The sequence below is a fragment of the Epinephelus lanceolatus genome, chromosome 3 (genome assembly GCF_041903045.1).
Source record: "Epinephelus lanceolatus isolate andai-2023 chromosome 3, ASM4190304v1, whole genome shotgun sequence".
Lineage (NCBI taxonomy): Eukaryota > Metazoa > Chordata > Actinopteri > Perciformes > Serranidae > Epinephelus > Epinephelus lanceolatus.
In genome coordinates, this window is record NC_135736.1 from 48,160,529 (window position 1) to 48,174,069 (window position 13,541).

Consider the following 13,541-nt stretch of genomic DNA (forward strand, 5'->3'; position numbering starts at 1 on the left):
ACATTATTTGATTGTGCCCCTAAAGTTCTTTGTTTAGGAGCACACGTGCTCCTTGGGAAAAAAGTTAGCGTCAAGAACTGTGTGATGGTTAATTTACACTTCACCGTTTAGATTTTTTTCATTATATCGATCACATTACATTCGCAACACATTAATTTCATGTTTGGTGTTTTCATCTCTTCAACTCTGCATCATGACACACGGATCATGTGAGGAATACCTATTTAAACCTCTGTTAAACCCACAGACATTTATTTTCACTCCCAGATGGAATCAGTATCTTAAGACATCAAATCTGTCAAGATGCAGTATGAGTAAACAGCAAAAACAAAAATGCAGCAAAATATCTAGTTTTCTCTATTTAATGTGCTGCCATGTAAAACATATTGCCAAATATATTTCTCTGTCATAAAAACTTGATTTAAGAGTATGCAAATTACATATCAATAGTGTCTACAGAATACAGTATGTGTCATTGTTATACTGGGTGTAAAAAGTTAGTAAACAAAGGTAATTCATAGAATACATGCTAAGAGAATTTTCTGTCTTGTGTAAATAGCAGTTTGGTTAATCACTGGTCAGTTTGGGCAATTGTTATGTGTTTTGTAAATACTGGTGAGATAGTTTATGAGTCACAGAAATCTGTAAATATGTGATTGTTGAATGAAATAAAGTTGTTGTTGAACTCAAGGCCTGAGTAAGCAGTGACTTGAACATTAAAGAAAATCCTGGTTTACACAGAAGTTATATTTCCTGACAAACACACACTGTTTCCTGTGGCTGCTTCACAATAAAAGCCCCCTTGTTTATCACCACTTGGATGCTTTTAATGTGAAGCAGTGTCAGGAGGAAATGTTTGTTTCCACTAGCAGTGACTGAATCCAGTCCGGCTGTAGGAGAGTGAACAGTAACAGTGAGGCTGATATCAATGAGACAGAATTACACTGGATTACATGCTGCATCGTTTCCTGTCAGTCCCTCATGTGTGTGAAGGCCATCACCACTGACAATGGACACTACTATATACAGAGAGGGAATTACTGACTCTAAATACATGATATAGCTTTTTATACCAGCCATAAATATCATGAAACATGGGGTTTGATTCAATAAAAATCTGCAGTGTTAGGCTTTGTCATATGTTGAGCACAAGTTGCTTTAACTTCCACAGTTCTTCTTGCAGGTAACAAGACTGACAACAATAACTTTAGTTTTCTATGTTGTGAGTTGACCTTATATTTTCAAGACAAATGTCATCACTGCCAACAAATGGTGTATAATCTCTCTGACAGAGTCATCAACAATAACTGATGAGTGCAGGGTATTAATGTAACTTGTCAACATTTGTGGAGACCTGACAGCCTTCCTCATGTCTGACCACTTGTACATGACTCCCTGCTACACTGCAGCAACAACAGGCCTCCATGTAGACCACTAACTGCTGTTAAGACACACAACGACCACTAGATGGATCACAACACAAAGGAATGATGAGCCCAGAGTTACTGTACTGCTGCCATGCCGAGCACCAAACACTCCTCATCTCACAATAGTTACTCCTCCCACCTGTCAGGCACAGCTCCACCTTTGCTCCATATTATCCAGAGAAAACCCTGGTGCTTCCCAATAACTGTGTAAATCAGAGGGAGGAAACAAAACCTGACCAACAGAGCTGCAGTGAGAGGCGGAGCAACACTGGAAAGAGGAGAGCTGCAACGTCACACTCCAGAAATGAAAGTTAAGTTAGTCAGAGTGTGAGCCACGCTGCAGTCGAGACAAGTCTCTGTTTCTCTCTAAAAGAAAATTCACACTGACTTCATCAGGTCTTTGTCAACAACACAGCAGAGTCTCTGCCCAACACTGGTGAGTACAGCTGATCATATTTACACTTTCAACAACCAGGACTAACAGTAAACTTCAGCTACACTCAGACAGCAAGTTCCACTCTTTTCTCTTCATACTTATGAAACGGATAACAATATAACTGTGGCTGTTTGTCCACAGACCCACTGTACAGTAGCTCACTTTAACAGCTTAGTCTCGATGTCAGTTCTCAGGACTTAAGTAACTGAATCTCTGGTTCCTAGTTTTCCTGCTATTGTGACTGTTTACCGATTGCTTCCTACATGTTGCTTCCTCTACTTCCTCTGGCTGTTTCACAATAAAAGTTTTCCACCAGCGAGTCAGTGAGCACTTTAAATCTGAAGCAGCTGAAGGAAATGCAATGTGTTTATTATCAAGTAGGCAGCGCTTTGTTAGCAGTGCTGTTCTTTAATTTAAACTGGCCTACCCAACAGGATCTGGACATATTTGGTGCTGTTTGAGTATCGAGCTTGAGTTAGTCAGTGCTGCTTAAATTGATGCTGTCGCTCACAGCTCAATGCAAGTTAAAACGTGGCATGTGTAACTCAGAAATTACTTCACTGTTTACATGGTGTGCTTAAATAAGTATTTCAGTGCTGGAAAGATGGTCTGTGGCATTTGCCTTTGCCGAAGACGTAAAAACCTGTAACTACCAGTACGCACTGCGTTGCATCCATCAATAAACTTTCCTACTGGTGGATGCAACGTAGTGCGTACTGCGTTGCGTTGCATCCATCAATAAACTTTCCTACTGGTGGGTGACATAATTGCGAGTTGCCTGTTCGAAAATAATCATGGCGGCCAGCTGATAACAAATGATCAGTGTTGGGAAGTAATATAACAAATTACCACAAGGATTTCGGCTAATATCATTACATTTACAATGTCATGAAATAAAGTGTTTATTGTTTTCATTTTTTATTTATCCACACTGATCAACGTCGCTCTACTTCCGCCAGTGCCCCTTGAATTTGTTTTTTCATCATTCCAGTGATCAACATACATGGATGATGTTAGTTTCCATTCACATCCCCTACAACTGCAGAGCAACACCGGCACACAGTCTAGTTCTTACATTTAATTCTCCCTCTGGTGCTGCTATAGCTGACCGGCACACTGGGAACCGGCAGGTGGGTCCTCCAGCTGCGGTGTTTTCATTTGTGCTCGTCATAGTGATTTACTCGCACGCCATTCTGTTCAGTGCTAACCTCAATATTTGTTTATTGTGTTTCATATCATAGGCAAACAAATATTTATCCATATCTGATAATGATCAGACTTTGATCCTCTGCCTGACCATCCCTGTGTCCATAGCTGTTCATTTATTTTAAGCGGTCTAGGTTGTTTAATTGATCTATATCATCGTGCTCTTACTGATATAAGCAGGGGATGTTAATACAAACTAGGGCTGTCAAAATTGCTCAAAAACGATGTTTGAATATTCCTTCTAAAAATAACTCATAGGTTCGAACCATTTGAAAAAAAAATTCGCATTATGTCCACAAGAGGGCAAACTAATACAAGGAAACATACTTGTATATGTATTAATACAAGGAAACATAACTACTTGTAGGTATTTTTATTTCAACATAAACGTCTTAAAAAACATTTACATACCTACATATTAAAACACATAAAACAATTATCTATAACATTACGTTATAAATGACTGCGGACCTCTTACTCGCCCCCTGTCAGGCCACACCGCCCGCGGAAGCGCTGCAAATAGCCTCGAAGTGAAGCCAGTTTCCTTTCAGCGCCCATGTTAACCAATTGTGTCATCCACACCGGCCGCGCAGCGCAGTTCCGTGGCCAGCTCGCACCCTGCAGCGATTGTTTTGGCGTCTGGTCTATTTTCTGCGCGAGACGCAAGCGAAAGTGTCAAGTCAGGTGACGGAGACAACAGCTGGGAGCAGAACCACTTGTCGACCAGCGTGGAGAAATGCACGTCTGATGTGAACGGAAGTGCTCCAGCTGGTGTGAGAATTTCAGTGCGCTGCGCTTCGCAGCACTTCCGTGGGCAGTGTGGCCCATGCAGTGCGTTCAGTGTAGCGGCCCAGGCCAACGCCCACTCACAAAGAGGACAGCTGCGGTGGTGTTTTTTTCCCTCCACAATCGAATATCTACTTTCACATTCGAAGGTCCATTTTTTTTTTTCAAATTTGAATTTAAATTCGAATTTAGAATATTCGTTGACGGCCCTAATACAAACTGGAGCTTCTGTGAAACATGACCCTCATCCATTTAAATAAACATTAGTTCTTCTGAGCTCATTTTGGTCAAAGTAACCCAAAAGTAATGTAATAAGTAATGTATTCCTCTACACAGGGAGTAATACTGCAATGTAACTTATTAGATTTTTTGAAGGTAAATAGTAATATGTAATATATTACAGTTCGAGAGTAGCTTGCCCAACACTGCCATATTACAGCTGAGCAGTGAGCTAACATATGTTTCCGAAAAGATTTTAGGCAAGAAATAAGCAGCACAGTGACAGAATCTTAGTTTGTGAGATCAGCACCGCTTAGTTTTACTGTTTGATTTGAGTTTGGTAGTACAAAGTACAATCTGTAGTTGGAGAAACAACCTAGAGCCAGCTATATTCAATAACAAATGATCTGGGACATCTGGGCCCTGGTGAGATGGAGGGGAGTTTAATATAAACATTGACACATACTACCGACCAGTGGTGCGCTGGATGGAGTTTTTTAAAGCCAACAACAACCCTGTAACATAAACATGTGTGACAATCAATGACCCAAACCCAAACCATAAACCGTAACTGTTTTGGGTAACAACAACCTCCTTACTGTTGGCTATATTTTTTTGGCTGTTGGCTATATGTATTATTTCTAGTAATTATCACAATATAAAGCATTACAATTTCTATTAGCCTACAAACGTACGTATTATACAAAGTTGGTTGAAAACCTGCAAAGGATCCCTTTAAAAGACAGTAATCAAACTTGTTTCCTGTTATACAAATAATTAGAACTGTCTTTTCTTTCCCACTACATGTGTAGATATGGCTGCTGCAAACTATCTGCCATCTGAAGATCAGTTTCTGTGCTCCATCTGTCTGGATGTGTTCACTGAACCTGTCACCATACCATGTGGACACAACTTCTGCAAAAACTGCATCACTGAGCACTGGAATACCAGCTACAGGTGCCAGTGTCCCTTATGTAAAGACGTTTTTACCACAAGACCTGATTTGAGGGTCAACACTTTGTTCTCTGAGATGGTCGCTCAGTTCAAACAGTCAGCTCAACAGAAAGCCAGCAGCAGCAGCTCACAGCAACAAGTGTCCACACCAGGAGATGTTCCCTGTGACGTCTGCACTGAAACCAAACTGAAGGCCCTGAAGTCCTGCCTGGTGTGTCTGGCCTCCTACTGTGAGACTCACCTGGAGCCTCATCTGACAATGTCAGGCCTGAAAAGACATCAGCTGATCGACCCTGTGGAGAACCTGGAAGACAGGATGTGTACGAAGCACGATAAACCTCTGGAGCTGTTCTGTAAGACCGACCAGACATGTGTCTGCATGCTCTGCACTGTTTTAGACCACAAGACACATGATGTTGTTCCTCTGAAAGAAGAATATGAAGAAAAGATGGCTGAGCTGGGGAAGACAGAGGCTGAAATTCAGCAGATGATCCAGAAGAGACAACTGAAGATTCGGGAGATCAAACACTCAGTCAGCCTTAGTGAGAAAAACACAGATAGAGCGATAGCAGAAGGTGTTCAGATCTTTACTGCTCTGAAGGAGTGTGTTGAGAGAGGCCTGAATGAGCTCATCAAAACGATAGAAGAGAAGCAGAGAACGACACGGAAACAGGCCGAAGGCTTCATCAGAAAGCTGGAACAGGAAATCTCTGAGCTGAATAAGAAAATGACAAAGGTTGAGCAGCTCTCACACTCTGAAGACCACCTCCATCTTATCCAGAGTGTCCAGTCTCTAAACACCAACCACCCAACACCCACCAAAGACTGGACAGAGGTCAGCATCCCTCTTTCATCATATGAGGGGACTGTGGTGAGAGCTGTGTCTCAGCTGGAGGAGACACTCAGTGAACAGATTAAGAAGCTGTCCACTGAGGCTGAGCTGAAGAGGGTCCAGCAGTATGCAGTGGATGTGACTCTTGCTCCTGATACAGCACATCCTAATCTCACTCTTTCTCGTGATGGGAGACAAGTAAGTCTTGATGATGTGAAGAAGAATCTTCCAGACAACCCAGAGAGATTTTCTGACTGTGTTTGTGTATTAGCAAAACAGAGTTTCTCTTCAGGAAACTTTTACTTTATGGTTCAAGTTAAAGGAAAGATTGAATGGGATTTAGGAGTGGCCAAAGAGTCGATCAACAGAAAGGGAGTCATCTCACTCTGCCCTCAGAATGGTTTCTGGACTCTGTGCTTGAGAAATGGAAATGAGTACAAAGCTCTTGATGCCCCTCCAGTCCGTCTCTCTCTGAAGTCTCGTCCTCAGAAGGTGGGGGTGTTTGTGGATTATGAGGAGGGTCTGGTCTCCTTTTATGACGTAGATGCTGCAGCGCTTATCTACTCCTTTACTGGCTGCTCCTTCACTGAGAAACTCTTCCCATTCTTCAGTCCCTGTAATAATTATGGTGGTAGAAACTCTGCACCTCTGATCATCTCTCCTGTCAGAGTAAGATTGTTTTTATTCTAACACATTCATTTGGTGCATTCATCTCATTGCAACATGACATGCATGCCATTTAAATCTGTTTAACCCACAGACATTTATTTTTCTTCATAGGGTCACGGGGGGCTGGAGCCGAGCCTGGTTGACATTGGGCAAAAAGCCGGGTACATCCAGGAGAGGTCGCCAGCCAATCACAAGGATGACAATGGGACACACCGGAGGACCCCCAGAAAAACAGTAGTACCATTGTTAAGGAAAAAGAAACATGCAAGGCGCCTGGTGACTTCAAACCAAGCCTCCACAAACGACATCGGGCTTTGAAGCCAATTTGACATGGTGGTCAAACGTGAAATTACAATGTCCAAGATCGTCACATGATGCAATGGGATCCAAAAGACTTGTCCAAAGACTTGCATCAGAAAAATGACGGGAAAAAAAAAAAAAAAGATTTGATCCAATTGGTCGGACAACATTTCTAAAGTTTAGAAGAGCTGCATGATTAATCTCTTGTTACCATTCAAGTTAGAGGAGGACTAAATCAGAAGTTAGCGGTTTAACCCACAGAAGTTGACCACTTGGCAGCCATAAATGACTCGTGCTTTATCACAATGCAAAAGATTCAGGTAATTTCATACCACAGAGATCAAGCTTTTTTGGCTTCAAGCGTCGCTGAGCAACTTTAGTAAGAATCAATGCCACCCTGACGCCAACACTGTATCCAGTTCTCTTTATACATCTATGGTTTAAACCTGGAACCTTCTTGCTACGAGGCAACGGCGCTAACCACTGCATCACTGTGCTGCCCCGACACCAAATATCCTAAGGAGGGGTGTCCACTAAGAATTTACATAGTCCATTCTGATTGGTCAAATCCTGCCTGTCGTCAACTGAATGTCAATTCATGCTTTTTTGTTTTTGGTTTATTTTGTTTTCTCATTTGCAACATTGTGGAAACTCATTGCATAATAAATGTATTTAATGTAATAACTGAGCATAATATAATAATCAGCGCATAACATAATATGCGCTGATTATGTTATGCGCTGATTATTATATTATGCGCATAACATAATCATAACATAATATGAGAGCATAGCGTGATAACAGTTTTGTGCAAAACGTAATAGGGTATTTTTGAAAAAAATCATTCAATTTTAAACCGACCAAAAAATGTTGAATAATATAATACATTCAATACAAAGGGTAACAATTTTAAAGAGAGAACTCTCATTGTGTTTTTAAAGCATAGGAACCCTTCAAGTTTTACATGACGCTAGGGTTACAACGATTAATTGACTACTAAAATAATCGGTGACTATTTTAGTAGTTGACTAATTGGTTTGAGTCATTTTTCATAGAAAAGTACTATAAAAGTACCCCAAAATACTCTCATTGCAGCTTCTTATGTTCAAATATTGGCAGCTTTACACACTCTCCCATGACAGTGAACTAAAACCCTTTGGCATGAGTATGAAACAAGAGATTTGATGACATAATGTTGGGGTTTGGGAGAGACAGACTGACATTTTCCAACATTTTAACACATTTTTCGATAAAACGATTAGTCAACTAATCGAAGAAACAATCGACAGATTAGTCGACAATGAAAATAATCGTTAGTTGCAGCCCTCTCATGACCGAAAAGGAGCAGGGAGAAGATAATCTTATTTTACCTGCTCATCTCTCAAAACAAATAATCAAAAGAAATAAAAATATTACAGTTAACAACCATTACTTAGAGTAACTTCAAAAAAAATAAATAAACAGGGAAGCTGTCCCCTTCAACAAGGGGACAGCATATAGTCCAACTGTTCTGTCTTTCTACATTTTCTTGAACTCAAAAATATTTAGACAACCCTTTAAATCAATCGGTAGAGAATTCAACAGTTTAACGCCCACCACCGAGATACACATCTGTTTTAATGTAGTCCTTGCAAACTGATGCTTAATAACTTATCACATTAGGGGTATAACTGTTATAACAATATGCGCTAACAATTTTCATACATTACGATCTTTTATTACATTAAAAGTATTACAACATGCAAATTTATTACAGTATGAGTTGCTACTGACACTGGTTCCATTTTTCCCCCACACTAGAAGAGAGAACTGAAACACCCAATTAAACATCTATCTGTCCAATATGACATAACAATTATAATAATAGGACAGGTTCAATCCAGTGCTGTCGTGGATGTGTGTGTATATCCAGAGTGGAGGACTACTAGCCTTAAGTTAAATTAGGCTCCTCAGATTGAATTGTCAAATATAGATTATTCTGGGTGACCCCTAATCCCAAGATAAGTTTTGAGTGGATTCGTTTAAAATAAAAATGCAACATGTCTTCACCTTTTTCTTTCTCCATTTGATGTGTAGCCACCAAAAACACATTGTTAATATTTAACTGAATTAATGTTAATAATGTTCATTGCTAAATGTGTCATAAATCTTCATTTAAGAGGGCTATTACATTCCTACAGTATTGATTATAATCGATGCTAACAGAATCTTGTATTTAGTTGATTGTGGTCACTTTGGCCAATTTTGATGTGTTTTCTGAATACTGGTGAGATGATTTATGAGTCAAATGAATCTGTACATATATGATTTTAAAAAACTAGTTGTTGAACACAAGACCTGAGTAAATGGAGACTTGAGCGCCAAACACTGAATAGAAAATCCTGGTTTACACCTAAGTTGTATTTTGTTACTGCTATAATTTAATGTTGTAATCCTTACAGTCCCAATGAAATTAAAAGTACATTTTCACAGTTTCAATCCTGTGTCCTTGTGTTAATTGATCATTTATCTCCTGTAACATGCCAAATATACATCAAATCTGTGTCAGAGTATTTTTACATCAAAGCAGCATACAGAGCAATATGGAGAGAGACAGGAAGAGATGTGTGTTGATATCAACCTTTGTTCGGTTCTTTAAAAGCACCTCTGGATAAGATCGTCACTAAACATTTAAGACGCCCTGTGGAGTGATGGATTCTTTATATTTATGTTAACTGGCTTGCAGTCTTTTCTTCACAGCCTGTGCTGCCCACATCCTCGTGTACGTGATGGACGAGTGGGTAACTCCAGCAGGGCAGATCTGCTTTTAACAAGGAAAGCAGCTGCACTGAACTGCTGGTCCTGAAAGAAAAGAAGGGTGGGGAGTCGAGGCGTGGCAGCATCGGAGTTCCCCATAAATATCCCTGAGCAGGCAAAGTCTGTCAGTGGACTGGAAAAATACAGCACCTTCTGCCAGACTGAACCCTGCCGCTCAAGTCTCCCCTTTAAAGGGCGTCAAACCAGACACCCTTCCAAATACACAGGTGAGGTTAGGTGAGCGGTGATACACTTGAGCGCTGCCGGTGTGACTTTGCCACAAGACTCAGTCACACAACAGGGTCTGGACTTGCTCACAGATTAGAAAACCAAAGATTTGGTATCAACTTTCCAGGCCACACGGTTCAAGAAAAGGCTGCGCTGGAAATCAACAGGCCGCATGAGGAGAGCAGAGACAGAGCACAGGTCATAAATCTCCCTCCAGTCTCTGACACCTTTCTTAACAGCTCATTAGGGTGCAGACCCCTCAAACCTCCCACGCACTCAACAAACGTATCCAACACCAGCAGAGTTTGACGTAATTTTGAGACCAAAGTTCAGCTTTCAATCTTCCTACTCAAAAAGAAGTCCAGACATTACAGTCATTATTTTCTAATTAAGCGTCAAGCTTTCCTCTCCGGAGTTGGGGGGGGTCAGAGCAAAGCGACCGACTAATTAAAACTGGGATATTGCCGTGCCTAAAAATAAAGGTGGTTTTCCCAACAGCCCTGACACTGACCTTTACAGAGCGATGAGGCATTTTTAGCCTCAGAGTGTTGGGAGTCAGGCTGCTGGCAGAGGCCTGCAGAGGAAGGTGCAGCATGTGGTGACGTTCACATCCATCACAGGCCACCATCGTATCCCACACTCAATGAAAACATGTCTGGTTTCTCCCCTGATGATCACTATCCAATAGTGCAGGGTATCAAACTTCAACACTTTGAGTTCTGTTTATATTGTGTCTGTGGCAAAGATGATCAAAACCTGCCCAACACTTGGCAGATAATATTTCATCAGGCCTAAATCTATTAATTCTGCACTATATTTAAAGTTTATGTGCAGCTGTTTGACAATATTACCAAGTGATGTATTTGATATTTGCCTTGGTTGTGAATGTTTTGTTGAATTAACGCCTTGAGTTTGTGTGTTTCCACGAACCTGTCAATTTGCATAAACGTGAATGCTTCACACACGTCTTCCCCCGAGAGCACAGAAGATCTATACAGTCAGCACAGCTCCAAGGTGGACACACAAGATTAGAGTCACCAATTCAGCATCTAACCAAAGGTCTTTCCATCTGTTCCTGAGATATGACAGTAAATAATGGCAAGAAAAGTGTTTTTGCAGAATGTTATGTTGTCTCGGCGTACCTGACCTTTGACCTTTTGGATAGAAAATGTCATAATTTCATCATTTTATCCTGTTAGACATTTGTGTGACATTTCTTCATAATCAGCGGACATTTTTTTAGGACACAGTAACTTTGACCTTTGACCACCAAAATCTAATCAGTTCACCGTTGAGTCCAAGTGAATGTTTGTGCCAAATTTGAAGAAATTCCCTCATGCTGTTCTTGAAATATTGTGTTCATGAGAATGAGATGTGTGCAAGGTCACAGTGACCTAACCTATGACCCTTGACCAGCAAAATCTAATCAGTTCATCATTAAATCTAAGTGAGTGTTCATGGCAAATTTGAAGAAATTCCTTCAAGGTTGTGTTCATGAGAATGAGACAGACAAGGTCACAGTGACATTGACCTCTGACCACCAAAAATAAATAAGTTAATCGCTAGTCCAAGTGGTAAATTGTGCCCAATTTGAAGACATTTCCTCATGGTGTTCTTGAGATATCTGGTTCACAAAAATGCCACAGACAAGGTCACTGTGACCTTGACCTTTGGCCTATGACCACCAAGAAACTAATTAGTTCATCCTTGACTCAAAATGGATGTTTGTGCCAACATATGAAGAAATTCCCTTAGGGTGTTCCTCTTATCATGGTCACGACAATAAGACAAAAAAGGCCACAGTGACCTTGATCTCTGACCTATGACCCATATGATCAGTTCATCCTTGACTCGCAAGAATGGGACATATATAGAATATATGGATGGATGGACGTACAACTGACAACATGATGCGGAGTCATAAAAATGTGTTAATACTTGACGTAAGATACTTAAAAAAGTCTAACTGCGGTACTGTTTCTGAACCTGACCTTTGTTTCAGATAAAAAATGCCCAGATATATTTTTCATGGACAATTCATTTTGGTTTTAACCACATTCAAAGTGAATACAGATAACAGATACTCTTTCCTTTGTCTAAGCACACACACGGTTATTCAACAGTTTGGTATTTTATTTAACACCACATGGTGGAGTGACATTTATTAATACTTACAGTGCGAGCACATGTCCAGGGCATAACTGGCTTCATTTCCCTGAAAAAGAGAACAAGTCAAACAAGTGTTTCACAATTACGAATCTGATTAAAGACAAAAAAGGAAAATCTGTATTGTCATTTATACCATGAGGAGCAAAAGGCTTTAAATGCATGAAAACACAGCAGCACTGTTTGAAGGGCTCTTCAGCACATCACATTAAAGCCCACTGATGTTGGATGAACAAATAGTTCTTCAAGGACTGAAAGAAATATTGTTCCCCTTACACGTATGACAAATCTGTAAACTCAACTCTAGTGTATAAAAGATGAATTGAACTATGTCCTGTTCTTGGCTAATTGTTGGTGCTCTTCATTATGCATGAGCGACAGAATGATCTGGACGCTGAAACTAGGCCAACATGCCGCCTTGATTCGCCTCGTCTCATCTCTCGAGGACTTGAATCAAGCTGCTCGACTCGGCTGCAGCTTTCCTCCTCAACTTGTAACAAGAGTCACTTTAACTCTAAGTCACATAAACATATGTGAGGTTTATTCTGCCAGTGTATAATAACCAGCATTTCATATGTTAGGTTTGGCAAGGTTGCTGTTCAACACTTAATGAATATAGGGGCCAGTCACTGAGATGTGGGGCTCAAAAATCTCACTCTCCGACTCTGTTGAACGAGTTATTAATCTACTATAATTGCGTGTGTTCACCAGGTGTTTCTGTTGGATCTCTACCTTTATTACAAAACTTGCTTCCCTGTTGTAAAATGTGACTTTATGGCATTTGTCTACTACAAGCTGCTGTAGTTCAGGCAGGTGTGTACCAGAATTTTTTTGCTGTACAGAAGGAGAAGCTGACAGAGGTCAACAAATGTCCCAACAAATTTGGTAGGCACTAAAGGCTGCAACCTGCAGTGGAGGAAGTATTCAGATTAAGTACTTTAGTAAAAACACAAATACCACACTGTAAAAATACTCTGTTACAAGTAAAGTCCTGGATAAAAAATGTTCCTTCAGTATGTCAGTCAGGGATGTTCCTGGGGACTTAAAGAAAATTTTAAACAAGACTAGTCGACTCGTCTTAAAAAGAAAAAACACTCAGAAAACAGTCAAAATTTAGCACAATTTATTGTTAAGTATTTGAAACATTGTCCCAAAAAATACTGTGTGCATTCAGAGCCTGTTGAAGCCTTTAATCACAATCTTCAACAGCCATGTTGGATTTTAAATGCCGCTGAAGTACGAGACACTTTGCTCCGTGCAGTATGATTGTGAACATGACGGCAACTCAGTCAAAAGTTAACCATTAAAATAACATCTAAAATAAATAAACTGCCTCTGAAATGTGGGGCACATTGAACCTTGCAGATTATCTGACAGAAATTATCAGTTCACTTTAAAGTTAATAAAACATGTAAATTATAATTAAGAGGCATGTTGCTGTGTGCAGTATGAATGTAAACCTGCTCATCATCTGACAACAACTCACTTAAAGTTAACAAATAATATGACGTCTCAAAAAAGA

At 40.2% G+C, this 13,541-nt stretch overlaps 2 protein-coding genes across 2 annotated transcripts in view; one reads left to right on the forward strand and one right to left on the reverse strand.

Annotated features, from left to right (window-relative positions):
• ppp3r1b (protein phosphatase 3 (formerly 2B), regulatory s1ubunit B, alpha isoform, b) overlaps nucleotides 1-13,541 on the reverse strand; it is a 59,074-nt gene that overhangs the window by 34,275 nt on the left and 11,258 nt on the right. Inside the window, exon 2 of the mRNA XM_033625116.2 lies at nucleotides 12,029-12,068. Coding sequence (XP_033481007.1) covers nucleotides 12,029-12,068 — 40 coding nt within the window. The remainder of the gene's footprint in view (nucleotides 1-12,028; nucleotides 12,069-13,541) is intronic.
• On the forward strand, nucleotides 1,724-6,891 carry LOC117255878 (E3 ubiquitin-protein ligase TRIM21-like). Its single transcript, XM_078166520.1, has 3 exons — nucleotides 1,724-1,863; nucleotides 4,887-6,529; nucleotides 6,641-6,891. The coding sequence occupies exons 2-3, from the start codon at nucleotides 4,889-4,891 to the stop codon at nucleotides 6,845-6,847; spliced, it is 1,848 nt and encodes a 615-aa protein (XP_078022646.1). The 5' UTR covers nucleotides 1,724-1,863; nucleotides 4,887-4,888; the 3' UTR covers nucleotides 6,848-6,891.